General features: G+C 47.0%; 1 protein-coding gene across 1 annotated transcript in view; it reads left to right on the forward strand.

Annotated features, from left to right (window-relative positions):
• Window positions 1-2,559: 2,559 nt before the first annotated feature.
• OTOP1 (otopetrin 1) overlaps window positions 2,560-20,644 on the forward strand; it is a 42,890-nt gene continuing 24,805 nt past the window's right edge. The window contains exons 1-3 of the mRNA XM_032633385.1: window positions 2,560-2,980; window positions 15,111-15,247; window positions 20,204-20,262. Of these exons, the coding sequence (XP_032489276.1) occupies window positions 2,584-2,980; window positions 15,111-15,247; window positions 20,204-20,262 (593 nt within the window). The 5' untranslated portion in view covers window positions 2,560-2,583. The remainder of the gene's footprint in view (window positions 2,981-15,110; window positions 15,248-20,203; window positions 20,263-20,644) is intronic.

Consider the following 20,644-nt stretch of genomic DNA (forward strand, 5'->3'; position numbering starts at 1 on the left):
GTTCTACATGCTGGAAATACAGCAGTGGACAAGACAGGCCACATCCTTCTCATAGAGCTTTCATTACAGTGGGAGTGATAGGCCCCAGATACACACACATTCCAGGTAACGCTGTGTGCTAAGAAGGAAAACGAAGCAAGGTCAGGGACTAGAGCACTGGGTGCGGGGGGAACACATCCCGAGTCCCACCTCCCAGTGATCTGATGAGAAGACGACACTTCACTTACTCATTCATACAGCCTCCATCCACGTGTGCATTCATTAACTCTTTGGTTTATTTACTGAGCACCCACCTGGCTTGGCTCTGGGGACACCCAGCTGAAGGGCACACTCTAAGCCTCATACTGATGGACATGTTTCCTGGTCCCCACCTGCCTTTTCACACTCATTTCTGTGCACGTGCTTCATTCTCTCTCTGGAACGCCCTCCTCTGCCCTGCCCCATGTCACCTGGCCAGCTCCTACTCCTATCCAAAGTGTACATGGGCTTCCCTGGTGGCGCAGTGGTTGAGAGTCCGCCTGCTGATGCAGGGGACAAGGGTTCGTGTCCCGGTCTGGGAAGATCCCACATGACACGGAGCGGCTGGGCCCGTGAGCCATGGCCACTGAGCTGGCGCGTCCAGAGCCTGTGCTCCGCAGCGGGAGAGGCCACAACAGTGAGAGGCCCGCGTACCGCAAAAAAAAAAAGTGTACAGGTGGTGGGATAGGGAGGGTGGGAGGGAGACGCAAGAGGGAGGAGACATGGGGATATATGTATATGTATAGCTGATTCACTTTGTTATTAAGCAGAAACTAACACACCATTGTAAAGCAATTACACTCCAATTAAGATGTTACAAAAACCCCACAAAAACAACTGTACAGGTGGTGCCTCCTCCGGGAACCTCTCACCCTTCTTGGCTGACTCAGGGCTTGTCCAACCCTCCCGCCCTAGGCAGTCCTGGGTCATGAGCTCCTGGAAGGCAGGGCTGAGTCTCATGTTTGATACTCTATAGCTTCTCAGCGAGTTAAATAGTTATCCACTGAGTGTGTCTCCACCAGAATGTCAGCTCCGTGAGGGCAGTCTTTCATAACTGAATTCCTGGCACCTAGAACAGAGCCTGAAATGATTCAGTGTAGTATAAATGAGTGTTGACCACATAAACGAACAAACAAAGTGAAAACGTGAATGATGGCAAGTCCTCAGGTTGACTCCCTCCCAGCCCAGGGCTCCCTCACAGCCAGGACCCTCTGGCAATCAGAACCAGCTACGTAATTTGCTGGATCCACTGCAAAAATGAAAATGTGGGTCCCCCTGTTCAAAAATTAAGAATTTCAGAACGACAACAGCAGGATGTTAAACCAAGGGGGAAAGGGTGTCTCCTGAGTGCTGAGCCCTATGCTACTGCACAAGGGGCTCGCTGTGAGCCCTGCCTGCCCTTTCCTGGGCTCCATCCCCCAGTGGCTCCCTCCCAGCTTCCTGCTCCAGCCCTGATCTCAGCCACGCCAGCCCTTAAGACCTCCTGAGAGGGGCACTGTGGCGGACCAGGTCAGCTTGGGGGGCCTGGGGGAGCAGAGGGAGACGCTCCGGTTGCCCCGGCTCCAGGGAGGATTCCTGGCAGCCCCCAGCCCCAGCTCAGCTCAGCCCAGAAGTAGCTCCCCATTCCCTTGGAGGAGGGAGAGAGATGGTCTCTTTTCTTGGGAAGTGGCTCCTGTCTTGTCCGCATCTGGGCATCTCCTGGCAGACACCCAGGTACACCAGACGGACAGACAAACACAGACACAAACGAAAAGGACACCCTGTCCCCCTATTCATAGATCTAGGGACAGGAGCTGCCACCCCCTCCCATCCTCCCCGACCCAACCAGACACACCCGAAGACTGACCTCCAGAGAGAGACAGCAACACGCAACAGAGAAAACAGACCGTAGAAATACGCAGAGACGAGGACAGGCAGACACTCACGCACACGGACGCGTTCGTCCGGGCTCACCTAGACCTCCGTGGTCCGCTACGGAGACGCTCAGGGGCACCAGAGGAGCGCACTCACCCGCGGGGCCCCAGACGCGCCGCTCCGCCGCGGCCACGCCTCCGCGCCCACACCCTCGGGCCGGCTCAGGGCGACACCTTGCCCCCCATCCCACCTCTGGAAGCCGGCGGGAGGCACCTGTCATCCGGCATCGGCTCAGGGGACAGAGCTGAGGACAGTGCGCGGGTCGGGGAGCGGGAGGACGCGCGGCCATCGGGGCAGGGCTGCCCCCAGGCCGAGGCACCAGGGGCGGGGAGCGGCCCGCGTGGGTGCAGAGTGGGCGGAAGTGTTGCCCCGGACATTGAGGAGGGAGGGAAGGTGGGCGGTGCGAATTAGGGAGGGCGAAGAAGCCGGGGTCAGCCCGGGTCAGCCCGGGTTGGCGGGGGACGGGGTGGGGGGGGAAGGTGGTAAGTGGATCGGGTGGGTACCTTGACCGGGGGTAGGGGGCAGAAGGCGGGAGATCAGGCGTCCGAGGGTGATCAGGACAGCGGGCTGGTTGGCAGAGGGCGTCGGGATTAGGGCAGAGGACAGGGGCAGCGGGTGGGGCCCGGGACTAGACTCAGTGCGGGTCCCTCAATGATGCCCGAGGGCCAGGGGGCGCCTGCCTCTCCCCAGGCGTTTCGGAGCAGCCCGGACAGGGGCTTGTCGGGACCCGCAGCCTGCCCGCCGCCCCAGCTCCCGGCCCCGGGGCCCCCGGAGTCCCCGGCCCCTCGTCGGGGCGCCATCCGCGCCAGCTTCCCGCAGAAGCTGGCGGAAGCGCTGAGCAGCCAGTATGGGCTGAACGTGTTCGTGGCGGGGCTGCTGTTCCTGCTGGCCTGGGCCGTGCACGCCTCGGGCGTGGGCAAGAGCGACCTGCTGTGCTTCCTCACGGCGCTCATGCTGCTGCAGCTGCTCTGGATGCTGTGGTACGTGGGCCGCAGCTCCGCGCACCGCCGCCTCAAGGACACGCACGCCGGCGCGCGCTGGCTCCGCGGTGAGTCCCCGAAGCAGCGAGCCGGCCGGCGGGTGAGTGCCCAGCGACCCCAGCCTGCTCGCCCGCTAGCCGCAGCCCGACAGCAGCTCTGTACCCTTTCCTTCTCTGACTTCTCTCCTTTAGTCTTTTCTGCCTCCATCTTCCTGCACATCTTTTCTGCCCGCCGCCGCCCACCTTCCCTTCTCTCTCTTTCTTTCTTAAGGCTGGATTATTGCCATAGTCTCCTCTCTCCGCCTTCAGGCTCTTGCCTTACATGCCATCGTTGGAACTACGGTTACACAAACCTATTCACATCTTTCCTTGTTTAAAGCCCTGCCATGGTTCCACGGACCCCACGATGGAGGCCACACTCCTTATCCTGGCATTCAAGGCCCGCTAAGATCTGAGCTCAGATGGCCTCTTTAGTTTAATCCTCTCCTTAGCCCGCATTCTGTGCTCCAGTCTCAAAGGCTTTTAGTTCCCATCACAATACTTCATGCTTATCTGCCTTTGCATATTCTGTTCCCTCTTCCTGGAATGCCTCCCACCTGCCTTGCTTTAGGAGATAGGGCTCAGGCCCCACCCCGTGCTCCCCAGTGATGCTTTTCAGACCCCATCTCTCACCCTTTGGGGTTCTGACCGCACTGCTTCACCCCTCACTGCGCCCTGGGAAGGCACTGTGCTTCTTGTTGACACTTCTGTCCCCTCCACCACACTGGGGGATCTCTAAGATGCTCATCTCTTCGTCCTAGAGCCAACTCAGGGCCTGGTATAGAGTGGGTGCTAAGAAAATGCGGTTGAGATGAATGATGTAATCAACGAGTGGATAAATGTTCAGGCAGCGGGGAATAGAAGCACTTGCTAGGTACCCACAACACACTGATTGAAACGTTGTCAAGACAGGAACCCTTCTCTCCTCAAGGACCTTGCACTGTTGGAAGGGAGATAGACATGATGCAGGTCAAAGGGAGGAGGTGGTGGGGAGTCTGTGGAGAAAGCGGGTGCCTGAGAAATCTTCATGGGAGGGGCCGGGTACATTTCACTCTGTGTGGTCCAGACACATCACAGGTCTCTGCTTGAATTCTCATGTTGGATCTGAATTTAAGTCTCAGAGTGTGGCTGTCATTTTCCTTGCATGCTCTTGGGCACATTATTTAGTCTTCCCACTCCCCTAGTTTCAGCATGTGTAGAATGGGAATCACACGTGTAGGACCAGTGACTGCTGGGTACAGGGTGGGCGCCCAGCACACAGTCACTCTCCCTCCCACCCACACTCCCTTCAAAGGTCTGCCCCAAGGACACCTTCTCTACACACCTGGCAGGAATTTCTCCTCACTCCCATGGGCTGCCACAGCTCTCTCTGTTGTAGAGCTCTTTGGCGCTTGTCTATTTCTGCCTTGTCTTATGATTAGTGGATATAAGCCTTGTCATCTGGATGGGATTTTAGGTTTCTTAGGCTCAGGGACTGTGTCTAGTTCATCTTGCCTTTGGAAAAACTGCACAAAACTGCAGCGTGACCCAGATTACTGCTCTGAAAGTAGTTGTTTCAGGGAGGTTCGTGGTTTTGTGACCCTATAAATGGAGTGAATCCAGTGTCATAGCAAACAAGCAAACAAGAATAAAATGTTATTTTGAGGTTGTTGACTTAAACAGGCTAAAACAATATTGCATACAGAGGCTTTTGACCTATGCTTTCCTGTAGTGGCAGGATCCTTCCTTGGTCTTTCCCTCACTTCTTTCCTACTCCATCCTTCTGTCCTTCTTTCTTCTCTTCTTCCCTTCTTCTTCTCTCCTCATCCATCCCTTCCTTTCTGTGTTACCCCTCTCTGTTCCATCCTCCCCCTCCTCCCTCCTTTCCTTTCTCTCGCCCTCCCTCCCTCTCCCTCCTTCCTCTTTTTCTCTCTCCTGCCCTCCCCTCATCCTTCCTTCCTCTCTCCCTCTCTCCTTTCTCCCTTCCTTCCTCTCTCCCTCCCCCACCCTGTTCTTCCTCACTCTTCCCTCCTCTCTCTCTCTCACTCTTTCCAGGAAGACTCTAAGCACTGGGACCCCAGTCAATGGGTGAATGGTGGTGCCATTTCCCAAGACTGGGAAGACAGAAGGAGGAGTAAGTGTGGGGATGCAGAATCAGGATTCCTCTTGTGGATGTGTTACATTTGAGATGTCCATTAGACACCAGGTAGAGCTGGAGCAAATGAGGCAGTATAGGAGAGCACATAGTAGGTGTTCAGTAAAGGGTGTGGCTGTTTAGACACTCAGCAAGTTACCCCATAATAACATAACTATTCAAGTGAGCTATGTGGATGATGGAAGTGGTGCTGATCCTGGAAGTCTTGGCTTGATGTCTCGGCTCTGTTACCTTCGCCTTTCTGAGTCCCGGTTTCCTCATCAGTAAAATAAGAATACTGGCCACCTCTCAGGGAGGAGCTGGGAGAGGTCGAGTGAAAGCTATTTGCAAAGCACTGTCTATCCCTGTAAATGAGCTGCAGTTTATCAAAGAAGCAAGAGCCTAATTATCCCCAAAGTACCCCAGGAGGCCATAATGCCAAGGGAAAGTGCCTTCAGCCCCAGCAGGGACTGAGAATTTCCCTGGAATCCTAGCTGGAAAAACAGGTTTGACTTAGCTCTGCCCTGGCTTCTGTGATGGTCTTAGAAGTCTGGGGCTCTGAGAAAGAGTCACCCTGTGGAATTCTGGGCACTGAGGTTTTCCAGAGAAAGATTTTGGGTCTTGGTACGGGCTGTGAGGCATTTCTTTGAGCAGGAAAACATTCTGTCCCACCTACTGGGTGTGAGAAAGTGAAGACTTTCTTTGGAACAAAAAATATTGACTAATTTTTAAAAATGAGTGGAAATGATGGATTATTCATCCAGATCCTCTGTTTGCTAAGTAAAGAGATTGATTTCTTCTGGAAGAAGTGGCAGCAGCTGGGATATCTCATGCCAGTCCTGTGTGTCCAGTGACATGAAAATCTAATGAATAGCCATTTCTTCCTGTTAATTACCAGGGTCCTGTTTCTGTTCTGTTTCTGGTCTCTTAAAAGACCGCAGCGGTGAAGGTAGTCCTTTTCCTTGTTCTGGCCTGCCTCAAGCCCAGAGAAGTGTTATTAACACAAAGTCATGGCAATGACGACAGTAAGACTAATAGCCACAGTTATTGAGTGCGTTTGGAATGCTGGTACATTAGAGGCATTGTCCCAGTTGTTTGTCACAGTGAGGCTTTCTTTGTGCGTGTGAATAATCACTCCCAAGTCTACTTTTACGAGATCAGGTTTTTACAAAGTGCTTTCTACTTAAAATGAGGCACATCCATGTATACGACACATTACATCTCTGTCCAGTGCACCATCCTTGGAAAAGGGCTGCTCAGGGCACTGTGTTCCTTATCCCTAAGGGGCTGCAAGTAAAGGGGCAGACGTGAGCTGCTTTTGTAAGATCTGCCCAGGACAGGTGGCTGTACAGGCTGTAGAGATAAAGATTGGGACACAGTGATGGGTTTTAGGAACAGGCGGTCCAATGGGTGAGAAAGTGAAGGTTGCTAAAAGAAATGGTTCCAAGTGCATGTGTGAAGAGAGGCGGGCTGCCATGCAGGATGGTGGCAGAGAGCAGAAGAGGAGGGAGAGGGGAAGGAGGAAGGCTGCAGGACACGAGGATGCAACTGCCCCTGCACCCAGGGGAGCCCACAGTCTAGGAGTGCAGCCAGGACTCACAGAAACCACTGGAGGATGACTGACAGGATTGCAAAACCTGGTGTGCAGTCCTGTGGCAGCGTCTGGTGTGGCCAAGGAGGGAGTGGCCAGGGTGGGCCACCGTGGTATTCCAGCCCACCCTGCTGACTTCGGGGCAGATGCAGCAAGTTCATGAACATGGGTCTGGGCTTCACCTTGTTTCCCTCCTCAGAATGCACGCTCATCTCAGTTTGATCACCTCACTCCTCTGCAGACACGGCCTCTCCAGATACTCCTCATTTCCTTGGGCTTCTGTCCCTGCTCTGGGTATAGTGAGCCCATGTCAGTGTGCCTAGCAATTCTCCTCCTTTCTTTAAAACAATAGTTTTCCTGAGATGTAGTCCACATAGTCTACAGTTCACCCATTTAAGGTGCACAAGCCGATGGTTTGTAGGATATTCACAGAGATGTGCAACCATCACCACAGTCAATTTTTAGAACATTTTATCATCTCAAAAAGAAACACTATGCCCTTTAGCTATCATCCCCCAGACCCTCCCCAGGAATAGACAACCATGGATCTACTTTATGTCTCTAGACTCGCCTGGTCTGGACATTTTTATAAATGGAATCACATAATATGTCATCTTGGCGACTGGCTTCTTTCACTGAGCGTAATGTTTTCAGTCTCCCAGCGGTTCTTGGGGTGGGTGTTATCACCCTCATTTTCTAGACCAGGAAGCTGAAAGGGCATCAGGAGGAGGGTTGAGCCCCTGTCACCAGAAATATACGGACAGAGTGAGAAAGAGAAGAGAGATAAGTTCCTGGCTTCGGGACAGAGGGTGTGATATTAGCAGGTAACAGAGAAGGCAAAACCTCTAACTTCCATTTGGTTTCTGTCCTCTTCATCGAGCAGAGGGACCTTTGGAACTTGCAGGGAACAACAGAGAAGGTGGCCAAGCCCACTGCATGGGGACAACTTTTGTGACGTCGGGGCAGAAACTTTGGTCTGGTTTTGTTCAGCAGTCTGGACCGAGCTCCCATTCTGTGCCAGGCGCTGGCTGAGCCCTGGGGACAGCAGGAGGCTCAGGTTTGGCCCTGCATGGAGGACTGCAGGAGGGGGCAAAGACGGTGCAGACAATGAGGGGCAGCAGAGCACGATGGCTAAGAGCTCCCCACCAAACCCCACCCCAACCCATGTAGCCTCACTTTTCTGCCCCGGTTCCCTCATCTGTAAAATGGGGAGGATGATACCCCCCAACCATCACATAGGGTTGTATGAGAATCAGTGAGTTTGTACATATAAAATGCTTAGAGAAACCTGTGGCATTTAGTAAGAGAAAGACATTATTATTATTCACTAAATGATTCAGTGTTATGATGTGCAGGGGATGGGTGGATAGGCAGAAGGGTAGCCTGGGGCAAGGGTTTGGGGGTTTAGGGAGAGGTCCCAGAGGAGGACCTTCTGCTTTTGCTGGAGTCTGGAAGTGAGTCCAGAGATGTCAGCAAGATCTGAGTTAGCTGGAACCCTATCTGCAGGCTTCAGATCTCGGTTTTGTGCAGTGGGTAGTGGGGAGCCATTGAGGGTTTTGAACAAAGGGAATGATGTGATCATACTTGTGTTTCAGAATGATCACTCCATCTGCAGGGTGGGACCTGGTTTTCAGAGGAGTAAAACAGGAGGCTGAGAGGTCAGTTAGGAATTAAGTGGACTTAGGGAGAATATGTAGGGTCTCAGAAAGCTACCCTGAATTTTAAAAATGATAAAGAATGCACAGAATATAGAGAACTGAGCATAACGGCAACTCCCAGCAAAATTCTGGAGCAGATCAAGATGCAGGGAATTTTGAGCAATTCCCTCAGGAAAGGGAGCCATGATCCAGCCTGGGGTCACCGTGAGAGAGTCTTGCCTAACTGCATGCATTATCATGCATGTTTGGGGTTTTGGGATGGGATTTCTGCTCTAGTAGAAAATGTAAACCTGATGTCAGGATTTCAACCTCATGATGTAGCTGCCCAAAAAGCCGATGCTGGTCAGGCATTGATTGGAAAGGAGGTCAGGCTGCATGTGGAGTGTCACGTCCCCCTTGAGCATCACATGGGTGCCTGCAGGAGGGCGGCCCCAGGAGGAGCGAAAGGATGTCCAGTCCAGGAGAGAGAGGATGTGGAGATGGTGGGGTGGAAAATGCTGCAGGCCCACCCCCTTCAGCTTCAGGTCAGCAAACGAGAGTCACTTCTTCAGGGAAGCCTTTCCCGATGCCTTCAGACCAGGTGTGGCTTCCGGGTTGTATGTTCTCATAACACCCTGTTTTCTTCCTAGCACTTCTCAAGCAGGAGATTGTGTCATTCAGTTTGTTTGTTGATCTGACCAGATGGTGAGCTCTTGAAGGCAAAGACCCTGTCTGAATGTAATTACCATTATAACCTGAGCTCCTGGCACAGTGCCTAACATGTAAAAGGGCCAGTTGATATTTGCTGAATCATCAAATGGGTGAATGCATGGATGAATGGATGAAGGAATGAGTGAACCACGGCAGAATCTCCAGGGAAGGGGATGGCAGTTCTGGGAGGCTGACTGCAGTTCACTGTGGGGAAGAGCATTGTAATCTAAGCACCAGCTGGAGATGGAAGGGTGAGCCTCCCAGCCCTGGGCATGTCCAGGTGGAGACCAGATGGCCGCTGGTCATGATGCACTGGGAAGCATCCTTGCATGAGATGGGAGATGTGAACTAACTTTGTGGAACCTTCCACCTCTAAGAGCTTACGGTTCAAGATTCTAGACTCCTAGAAGGGATCTGGGAGCCTAACACAGAGGAGGAGTCTCCCCTCTGCCAACACTAGACATTTTAGGATTATTCTCAAGGAATGTGGCTGGGGAACTTTCTAATTGGTTCTAATTCATTAAGTGTTTCTTTGTGGTTGAGTGATGACGATGATGATAACATCCCGTTTATAGAATTTTCTATTTGTGGGGCACTGTTCTAGGTGCTTTTCATGTTATGAATCATTTAATCTCCTCTACATCCCTAGGAGATAGTCAATCTTATTATCCACATTTTACAGATGAGGAAACTGAGGCACAGAGAAATTAAGTAATTGCTCAAGGTCATCAACTATAATAAGTGGTAGAAAAAGGATTTGAAGCCAGACAGTCAGTACCTACCGCTATACTCTGTGTACTGTGTTTTTAGAGCATAATTGATTTTTATCAATATGCAAGGTGGTATTATAAAACCAAGTTTATCAATTGTGTGATTCAATTCTTCTGTGTCATATCTTATGTCTACTAGATCTGTCTAGTTCTGAAATCTTCCACTCTTTTTTTTTAAAGTAGCAGTTAAATATACAAAACAAAAATGATTTTATATGGGCTATTTGATTATTATGTCTTCCTCATACATTACGGGTTTTTTTCATGTGTAGTGATAAGGGTGGAAGGATTCTTTATCCTATTTATTACATTGAACCCTAAATCCCAAGTGGTCTGATATTAATATTGCTGTTCCTTCTTTCTATTCGTTTGCATTGCTACTTCCTCTTTGCCCACCCCTCTATTTTCCACTATTATCACTTAGTTAAAAGTGTGTTTCGTAAAAAGAACATATAGCTAGGTTTTGTTTTTAATTCAATATTCCCACCCCTTAATTAGTGCGACACTTAGATCATTCTAATTGTAATGATTTATATCCCAGACTTTATTATTTCTATTTTTCTTTATGTTGATTATAATGATTTATTTTACATTTTGTTGCCTCATGTGCCTTTTCCACGTTTGCTTTTTGGAGCACTTTGAACATTTTATTGTGTTTTTCTATTCCATTAATGGCTAGATTCCCTTTTCTCATTCTCATAACCAGATACATATTACTCCATTCTTACCTGAAAACAAAATATGCAACATTTCCCCCAGCAAGACACATTGCTTCCCACTCCAAGATCCTCCCACCCACTCTCTATTCCAGTGAGACAAGACCTTTAGAGTATACATTTGTTTCCCTCTTTTCCCCTAGTACCCATCTTTTTACTATGAGAACTTTGAAAGGTTTTTCATCCCTGCTCCCTACTCAGTCATCCCCAATTTTATTCTGTATCACAAGTCTTTATATAGCATGTAAATGACACATTTCCAGACAGTTTATCTTCACCCATTCGGATTTAACCTCTCTTATCTTGCTTTCTTTTCTATTAATCTGTTTATCTACTGGACTATTCACCCATTCACTCATTCATCCATCCATCATCCATCCATCCATCCATCCATCATCCATCCATCCATCCATCATCCATCCATCCATCATCCTTCCATCTTTTCATCCATCCATCATACATTCATTTACACCCTCCCTCCCTTCCTTCTCTCCTTCCTTCCATTATATGTCCATCTACCTCTTCATTCTGTTGCAAAGTTTGTTGCTCACTATCGTTGCCTCTCCTCTTCGTCTTCTCTCATTGAGAGGACTCTCTCCTAATTCACTGGTTGTTTGGTTAAAGCCCTTTTTCAGGTGAGTTATGTGGATGATATTTTTCTCCCTGTCCTTTTTTTGTCTGTTCAACTGTCCTTTTTTGTCTGTTCAACTGTCACCTTCTCAGAGAATCCTTTTCTGACCACCACCGTCAACCTCAGTCCTCTTCCCTGCTTTACTTTCCTTCATGCACTTAGTACTTCCTGACATTTCTTCTATGTTTATTATTTATTTGTTTATTTTTCTGCTTCCCCACTCAATGTTAAACTCATCAAGGACAGGTACTTTATTTTACTGACATTTTAATATCCCAAGTACCTGGATCATAGTTGAACAACAAATAATTGTCAAACAATTATATTTGGCATACCTTCATATATCTTTCTGTCTTTTGCCCTGACAAGTGGGTGCCATCTTGGCTGGGAATAGGGTTCTTGAGATGCAGTCCTTTCCTTGCAGTGGACTCTAGCTACTCTTCCACTGGCTTCTGGTTTCCCACGATGCAGATGAGAAGTCTGGGGCCAGCTCATCGCTCTATATTTTGTGTACTCCATAATTTATGCAATACTATATGTGTGTATTTTTGTTTATCCAGCAATCTTACTTGTTTACCTTTGAGCCTCTGGCAAAATGCCTCATGCATAGTATGAGTCCCTAAAATATTTGTTGTACAAATAAATGGATGGAAGGATGGATGAAGGAAGGAAGGGCTTTAAGAGCGTGAGAAGGCATGTGATGTGTTTGTTACAGCTCTTGAAATGTCAGTGGCAAAGATCAGTGGTTCTCAAGGTGGGGTCCCAGATCACCAGCATCACCCCACCTGTGAACTTGTTAGAGATGCAAATTTGGGGGCCCCACCCCAGATCTATTGAATCAGAAACTCTGGGGGTGCGGCCCAGCACACTCTGTGTTGTAACAAGCCTTCCAGGTGATTCTGTTGCAGTTTGTGAGCCACTGCTGTGGACCAATCTCATTTTATAGATGGGAAAACCGAGGCCGGGAGCATGGAAATGACCTGTCTGAACTCCCATGTTCCATTGGTGGCACAGCCAGGTTCCCAGAGTTACAGCCTGTGCCCTTGCCACCCAACCAGGCTGCCTCACCTCATCTTGCTATTTCTCTTTGTAATCAAAACGAACCATGCATTTATCAAACCATTTCAAAGCCCTGGGATTGATTCTCCACTCTTACAAAGTTTCTGATTTCACTGGGGCATTTCCAGGATTTAAGAAAATGTGACTTAGAGTTGTTTCTATAATGCTTTGAGCAATGGAAAGGAGCCAGGCGATTGCATTACTCTTCACTGGAGGCTTCTTAGGCCAGAGCTGTAATATTATAGCTCCCTGTTATGGCTCATGCCCTTCTCTCTTCTCGTGCCATAATTCATGTCAAACACGATCCAGTTTCCTCTGTTCGTGGGAGAGAATGTATGAATGGTGGTTAATGTTGGCCCAGAAGGGTGATTAGGGACTGTAACATCGATCAAGTCCCCACCATCATTATGGTTTTCTTGCTATTTTTTTTCATTTGGTTACGAGTTTCTTTTTAATGTATTTTGCATATTCCTTCCCAGTCTTATTCATATGCATATTTCTTGTTTGTTTAATTTGTTGTCAACTATGCTGGATGTACCATCAGAGAACTTGCCTTTCTTCACTTCACTAGCACAGCCCTTTTCATGCCACTGCTCTAGACCCCTCCCTATCATTTTGAAAAAATAAACTTTCTATTTTACAGACGAATTGCAAAGATAGTACAGAAAGTTCCTGTATACCTTATACCCCTTACTTTTATTATTTAGAGCAGGAATTTAGGATCAGAGAACTGAGATTTTTGAGCAGAACAGTGACACTCTTAGATGGATCATTTTGGGGGGAAAACTTCTAGAGGACTTGTGTTGTTTTGGCCAAACTTTGTTGAATGTACGTCCCTTATCAGACCCTGGAATATGCATGAGGTCGGTCCAGTGATAAACGAGATGTAATATTGTCTCCTACTTTCAGCTTGTGAGGCCGATAGTAGAATTTGCTTTATATATATTTAAAACTTTTAAAATTGTGATAAAATAGACATAACGTACAATTTACCAACTTAATCATTTAAGTGTACAGTTCAGTGGTGTTAAGTACGTTCATATTGTGAATTCATTACAATTGTAATGTCCAACACGCTTTCATCTTGTAAAACGAAAAGTCTGTATCATTAAATAACCCCCCATTTCCCAGCCCCTGGTAGCCACCATGTTGCTTTTTCCCCTATGAACTGAACTATTCTAAGGCATCTCCTAGGAGCACAGTCATGCAGCATCTGTCCTTCTGTGACTGGCTTGTTTCACTCGGCATAATGTCCTCAAGGTTCATCCACGATGTAGCAGGGGTCGGAATGCCTTTCCTTTTTAAAACGGAATCATATTCCATTGCACAGATATTCCACACTTTTTTTAAAAAAAAAACAGGGCAATTAAAAAATAAATTTATTTATTTATTAAATATTTACTTATTTATTTTTGGCTGCATTGGGTCTTCGTTGCTGCGCGTGGGCTTTCTCTAGTTGCGGCGAGCAGGGGCTACCCTTTGTTGCAGTGCGCGGGCTTCTCATTGCGGTGGCTTCTGTTGTTGCAGAGCATGGGCTCTAGGTGTGCGGGCTTCAGTAGTCGTGGCACAAGGGTTCAGTAGTTGTGGCTCACGAACTTTGTTGCTCCGCGGCATGTGGGATCTTCCCTGACCAGGGCTTGAACCTTGTCCCCTGCATTGGCAGGCGGATTCTCAACCACTGCACCACCAGGGAAGTCCCTGCCAAGCTTTATCTGTTCATCCATTGATGGACACTTGGGTTGCTTTCACCTTTAGGCTATTGTGAATAATGCTGCCATGAACATGGGTGTATATGCTTTTGTACCTGCTTTTGATCCTCTTGGGTATGTTGCTGGACCATGTGGAGTTACTGTTTTTAAAATTTTGAGAAACTGCCATACTGTTTTCCATAGTGGCTACACCATTTTACATTCCATCAACAGTGTATAAGCGTTCCAATTTCTCCACATCTTTGCCAGCATTTGTTATTATTTTACTTCTCTCCACACGCCTTCTCTCCCTCCCTCCCTCTCTCCCTCCCTTCCTTCCTTCCTTTCCCACCTCCCCTCGCTCCCCTCCCCCCTCCTTCCCCCCTCCCCCCACCCCTTTTCTTTCTCTTTTTTGGGTAGTAGCCATGCTAATGCACGTGAAGTGGTATTTCTTTTCTTTTTTTTTTGGCCATGGCACACAGCATGTGGGATCTTAGTTCCCTGACCAGGGATCGAACCACACCCCCTGAAGTGGAAGCATGGAGTCTTCTCACCGGGGAAGTCCCTGAGGTGGTATTTCCTAGTGATTTTCATTTTCATTTCCCTAATGATTAGTGATGTTGAGCATCTTTTCATGTATTAATTATCCATTTACATATGTTCTTTGGAGAAATGTCTATTCAAATCCTTTGTTTATTTTTTATTTTTTTTATTAATGGTTAAATTGTAGTTCTGTATAGAGTCTGGACCCTCACACCTTATCAGATATACGATTTGTGAACATTTTCTCCATTCTGTGGGTTGATAGTGTCCTCTGGTGCATAATTTCTTTTTCATTTTGATGTAGCCCAAGTTACCTATTTCTTACTTTTGTGGCTTGTGCTTTTGGTGTCATATCCAATAAGTCACTGCCAAATCCAACATTATAAAGATTTCCCCCTATGTTTTCATCTAAGATTTTTATAGATTTAGGTCTTACATTTAAGTCTTTGATTCATTTTGAGGTAATTTTTGATATACTGTGAGGTAAGCATCCAGCTTCATTCTTCTGCATGTGGATACCCAGTTTCCTAGCACTGGTTGTTGAAACAAATGTACTTTCCCCATCGAATTGTCTTGGCACTCTTGTCAAAAATCATTTGACCATTTATGTGAAGGTTTAATATAATTTATTTTGAAATGATATTAGTGCATATTAACACTTATATGTGTGTATTTCTACCCATCCCCCTCCCCCAATTTAGGTAGTATCACGTTGTTTGCAGTCATTACCATCATCCTGGGATGCCTGAAAATTGGGTACTTCGTTGGATTTTCTGAATGTTTATCAGCCACAGAAGGAGTTTTCCCTGTTACCCATGCGGTACATACTCTGTTGCAGGTAAACCACACGACGCTTGTTGCTTGTTCCTTGTTGCCTGGATTCCTGTTAAGTGTATCCCAGGGTATATAAAACGGTCCTTCAGCTGCCTGCACTGTAGAGTGGGACGGTGTCCTCTTGGCCATTTTTGTGGGAATCTTGAGTGGCGGAACTTACACTGATGAAGAATCAGGAAACTCTGCCAAGTCAGAGTCCACCAGAAAAGGCTCTGGGGAGTTTTATTTAACAGTTTTATTGAGATATAATTCACATACTATACAATTCACTGATTTAAAGTGTACATTTCAGTGGTTTAGTATATTCATAGGGTTGTGCTACCATTACCACAGTCCACTTTAGAGCATTTTCATCACCACCAAAAGAAACTTTGTGCCATTACAGTCCCTCCTCTGAGTCACTGAGACCTTTTCTTTGTTCATTTGTTCTTTGCTTACTTGTGGATTAAATTCTTTAGAAATGAATGAGGGGTTCATTCTCAGCCCTGGTCAACTTGGTGTGGGTAAGAAATAAGGATTTGATATATAATTTTTTTTTTTTTTTTTGCGGTATGCGGGCCTCTCACTGTTGTGGCCTCTCCCATTGCGGAGCACAGACTCAGCGGCCATGGCTCACGGGCCCAGCCGCTCTGCGGCATGTGGGATCTTCCCAGACCGGGGCACGAACCCATGTCCCCTGCATCGGCAGGCGGACTCTCAACCACTGCGCCACCAGGGAAGCCCTTGATATATAATTTGAACCTATAGCTTAGAATCAGAAAAATCTCATGTTTGAAAAAAACCTTAGATGGATCTCCAGTGTAGCTTCCATCCTTGGCAGAAATCCCTGGAAATGGCAATCAGAGTTGAGATAACAGTAAAAGTAATAAGTAGTACGTCTATAGGACTTTTGCAAAGTACTTTTCATTTTCACTTCGTGTAGTGCTTTCAACAACTCCACGAGAACAACTGTCAGATTGTCACACTAAGGAAGGAGAGGGGACAAATGACTTGCCCTAAGTCACAGCCAAGATGCCATGATTCTTTTTTTTTAATTGAAGTATGGTTGATTTACAACGTTGTGTTAATTTCTGCTGTACCGCAAAGTGATTCAGTTATACATATATATATTCTTTGTATATATATATATATACACACATTCTTTTACAGACATATTGAATACATTCTTTATATATATATATACACACACAATCTTATGCATATATATATATATATATATATATATATATATATATATATATATATTACATTGTCCGTGGTTCTTCTCCACAGAAGTCACCCAGAAAGACCATGAACTTGGTCCAGGCATACTGTCATTGCTCAAAATATTTCTGCATTCCCGATTTAGGAACATCCTTCAGGACCAATTTCTCACCTCTGAATGCCAAGGATGCCATTTTTAATCTCAGTCTTTTATCAGAAAGTGGTCTCCACTCTGCACCCAGGTGACTGCCAGTCAGCTCTTGGTGACCTTACGGTGTTTCTTGAGATCAAACACACTCTCACAAGTGAAACTCTGTGAGAGACGAGCCTGGTAGCAGTTTGCCTCTGCGGGAGGAACAGGGTGGCAACATCGGTGGAACAGGGTGGCAGCTTCCAGGGAGACTTGTTTGAACGGGTCGCCTTGCGTTTTGAGGGTTGTTAAGGGCTGAACTGTGTCCCCTGCATTCAGATGTTGAAGTCCTAACCTCCAGGACCTCACAATGTGACTGTGTGCAGATAGGGTCTTGATGGCAGTAATTAAGACTAAATAAGGTCATGAGGGTGGGCCCTAGTCCAATAGGACTGGCATCTTTATGAGAAGAGGAGGGAAGGACACAGACACACAGTGTGAGGACGCTGAAGGGAGGTGGCCATCTGCAGGGCAAGGAGAGGGGCCTCAGGAGGAACCAACCTGCCAATACCTTGATCTCGGACTTACGGCTTCTAGAACCATGGGAAAATTAATTTTGGTTGTTTGAAGCCATCCAGTCTGTGGTACTTTGTTCTGGAAATGCCGGTAAAGGAATACAAGAGTTAACTGGTTATTTATTCCAGGGGCGTCCAATCCCATGATGACAGTCTTATAGTGATGCCGGTGACAACATGGAAAGCCTTAGGGGACCAGAAAGAACTTCCTTCCTCCCTCCCTCCCCCCTTCCCCTCTTCCTCCCCTTCTTTCCTCCCTCCCACCCCTTCCTCCCTCCTTCCACTCTGCTCTCTCTCTCTCTCCCTCCCTGCCTTCCTCCACATGGGGCAAAACCCTGTGTTCAGTACTGTGAGTCCAGGGTTGAAAAGCCGTGGTCTGTGCCCCATGGAGGTGTCAGAGCGGGAGACAATCACCAAAACAGACTCTGTCCTCACTGTCAATGCTTTGACATAATCGCCTAGAGGGGGTGCCAGGAAGGGCCTCTCACTAGCTTTGGGGTGCGGGGTGGTTGTCAAGGAGAGAGGGGTGTGGTGTGTCAGACACCATTACAAAGGACATCTGGGGCTGTGAAGTCTCTCCACCAGATGGGGGGAAGATGTGTGGCCCGCGGGGGAAGGTGAGCAGGGGTGACGGGCCCGGACTGGAGCCATGGTTTAGTGTAGGGCTTATAAGCATGCACTCTGGTCAGACTACCTGGCTTTGGCTCACACCAGCAGTGTGACCTCGGGCAAATGTGTTAACCTCTCTAGGCCTCATGGGTCTCATCTGTAAAAATGCCTCCTTCACGGGGGTCGTTGTGAGGATTAAGGTGCTGTGTGTAGAGCACTTTCCAGTGAGCGCTTGGTCAAGGCTGACAACCACTTAGCAGCTTTGACTTTACCTTGAGGGCAGTGGGGAGCCATTGAAGGTTCTCGGCAGAGGAAGGACCTGGACAGAAGTGAGTTTTCAAAAACCGTTACTTGGTGGGTTGGGGATCTCTTTCTTCCTCATTTAAGGCATTTGGTCAGTAGGTCAATTAATCAATCTTTCTATACCTATTGGACACTTACTACGTGCATTTGTGACGTTAGATGATGGGAGAATACAAAACATTACTTTCTGAAACATACTATTTATTTTTAAATTGTGGTAGAGTACATATACCATGACATTTGCCACCTTAGCCATTTTTATGTGTATGGTTCAGCAGTGTTAAGTATCCTCACATTTCTGTGCAACCAATCAGCAGAACTCTTTCATCTTGCAAAGGAAGTTCTGTCCTCTTTAAACACTAACTCCTGATTCCCACCACCCCTAGCCCCTGGCAACTGCCATTCAACTTTCCATCTCTATGAATTTGACTATTTTCTGTCTCTTTGAATCAGACAAGTGGAATCCTACAGGATCTGTCCTTCTGTGATTGGCTTACTTCACTTAGCATAATGTCTTCAAGGTTCATCCATGTCGTAACGTGTCAGAATTTTCTTCCTTGTTAAGGCTGAATACTATTCCGTTGTGTGGATGGACCACGTGTTGTGTGGACACTTGGGTTACTTCCATCTCTTGACCATTGTGAATAATGCTGCTGTGGATATGGGTGTACAAATATCTTTTTGAGACCCTGCTTTCAGTTCTTTTGGATTTGTACCCAGAAGTGGGATTGCTGGGTTGTATGGTAATTTAAAAAATATTTATTTAAAAAATATAGTATAACATTACTGAAAAAATTGAAAAAGAGACTAAAAATGTGTCTGTAAGCCCATTAACTGAAATATTTGTGGCTGTTTTTATGTGTTCCCTCCATTCTTTGTACTCAAGTGTACATTCTTGGCAAAGTTCTACATGTAAGGTGCAGAATTTACTGTTTTGAGTGTCTCACTTAAAAAATCATAAACATTTTTGTGTTGCTATATAGTCTTTATCAAGAATCAGTTAAGTGGTCCTCTAACTTAGAATTCATAGATAAAAGCTAATTTACTTCAGTGTTTCCCTGTTGTTGGGTTGAATGTCCTCTTTACCAGGAGTCACTACTATCTGTTTTTTAAATTGTTAGATGTTTCGAGAATCATGCCTGAAAGTGTTTTCCAGAGCAGGATAGTAAATCTTAGGTGAAATGATGTGGAAGAGAGAGTATGTGTAAGTGCAATTTCTTGTGTGTTGTTTGATTTTCTTTTTTATGACACTTAATTGAAAATGAAGGCTAAATGAGACAAATTTATAAAGTGCCCAACTGTGTTCGGCACGTAGTAGGTGCTCAACATGTGTTTGTGTCTAAATAAGGCCCCAAATGCTTTTAGAGCTCAGAAAGTGCCTGGGACAGAGGAGGTGCTCATTCAATGTCCACACATGAGTGAGTTGAGAGCAGAGAGATTTTACTGTAAAGGTATCTGCTCCAGGCACTGTTCTAAGTAGTTGACATGGATTGTCCTATTTCACTGCTCACAACACCCTCCAAGGTAGGTTCCACTATCATACCCATTTCATAGATGGGAAAATAAACCTGCCCAAGGCCGAGAGAGCCAGGATTTGCACACGGGTCCGTTACAGCCCCCATCCTGAGTTGCTACTAGTGACTGCGTGGCCAGGGGCCTGGGCAGCGTATATAACAGAGTGAAATAAAAGACCAGCTTGAATTAATTCTGTTCCTCATTTAAAGCACTCAGATTCTGGTTTCCGGCCACTGACGTAGTAACAGTTCAGTGAATATTTCTCGAATGAAGCCTGATAAGGATGACATAAACACGTGAACAGGGGTTATGGTAGGCAGGCTGCCACTCCCCAAGCCCCGCCCCATGGCAGACTCGTCACTATTTCCTCCTAAACCTGGAGGCCTCCATCTGGTTCTCACGGCAGTGCCCCTGCAGCACTGTTCCCCCCAACACCCCCGGGAATGGCACTGCCACCTGAGATGAGGATAGTGACTTGCCATTTTGGGGCGGGGGAGGTCACTGCACTGACTTTCCCAAAATTTTTCACACCTTTCCCTTAGGTTTTATAGCTTCTCAAGGGTGCAGATACAGTGATGGCTTTCTCATTGATGTATCTTTTTTTTCTTCCTTTATTTCCATTTAGGTGTACTTTCTTTGGGGGCACGCAAAGGATATCATCCAATCTTTCAAAACACTGGAAAGGTAAAAATCATGGGTAATTGCTTACGTGTTGAATTTAATGTTCATTTGAAACAAACAAAACTCATCACTGCCGTCTTGATTGGGGTTTTTTTGGGGGGGTTTGAACTGACTTTATTATTCTGTAAATGTGAATTTTACAAAGCGCTTTACAATGAACGATCACATCTTCTTGTTTGTTTGTAACGGATTTCACCTCCCGAAACGGCTCTGAGCACACTGCAAGCCCTCGGTTTCCTGGTCGCTGGCGGACGCTGTGTCTTCTGAGTTATGATACGGTGTCAGCCGTGGCGAAAAAGCAACAGTCTGGACTCTGCCAACTAGCTTGCTTGGGTTTTAAATGAGACCGAATCTCCTCTCCATTCTGACAAGCAAAGCCTTCATT

This window comes from Phocoena sinus, chromosome 5 (genome assembly GCF_008692025.1).
Source record: "Phocoena sinus isolate mPhoSin1 chromosome 5, mPhoSin1.pri, whole genome shotgun sequence".
NCBI classification, from domain to species: Eukaryota; Metazoa; Chordata; class Mammalia; order Artiodactyla; family Phocoenidae; genus Phocoena; species Phocoena sinus.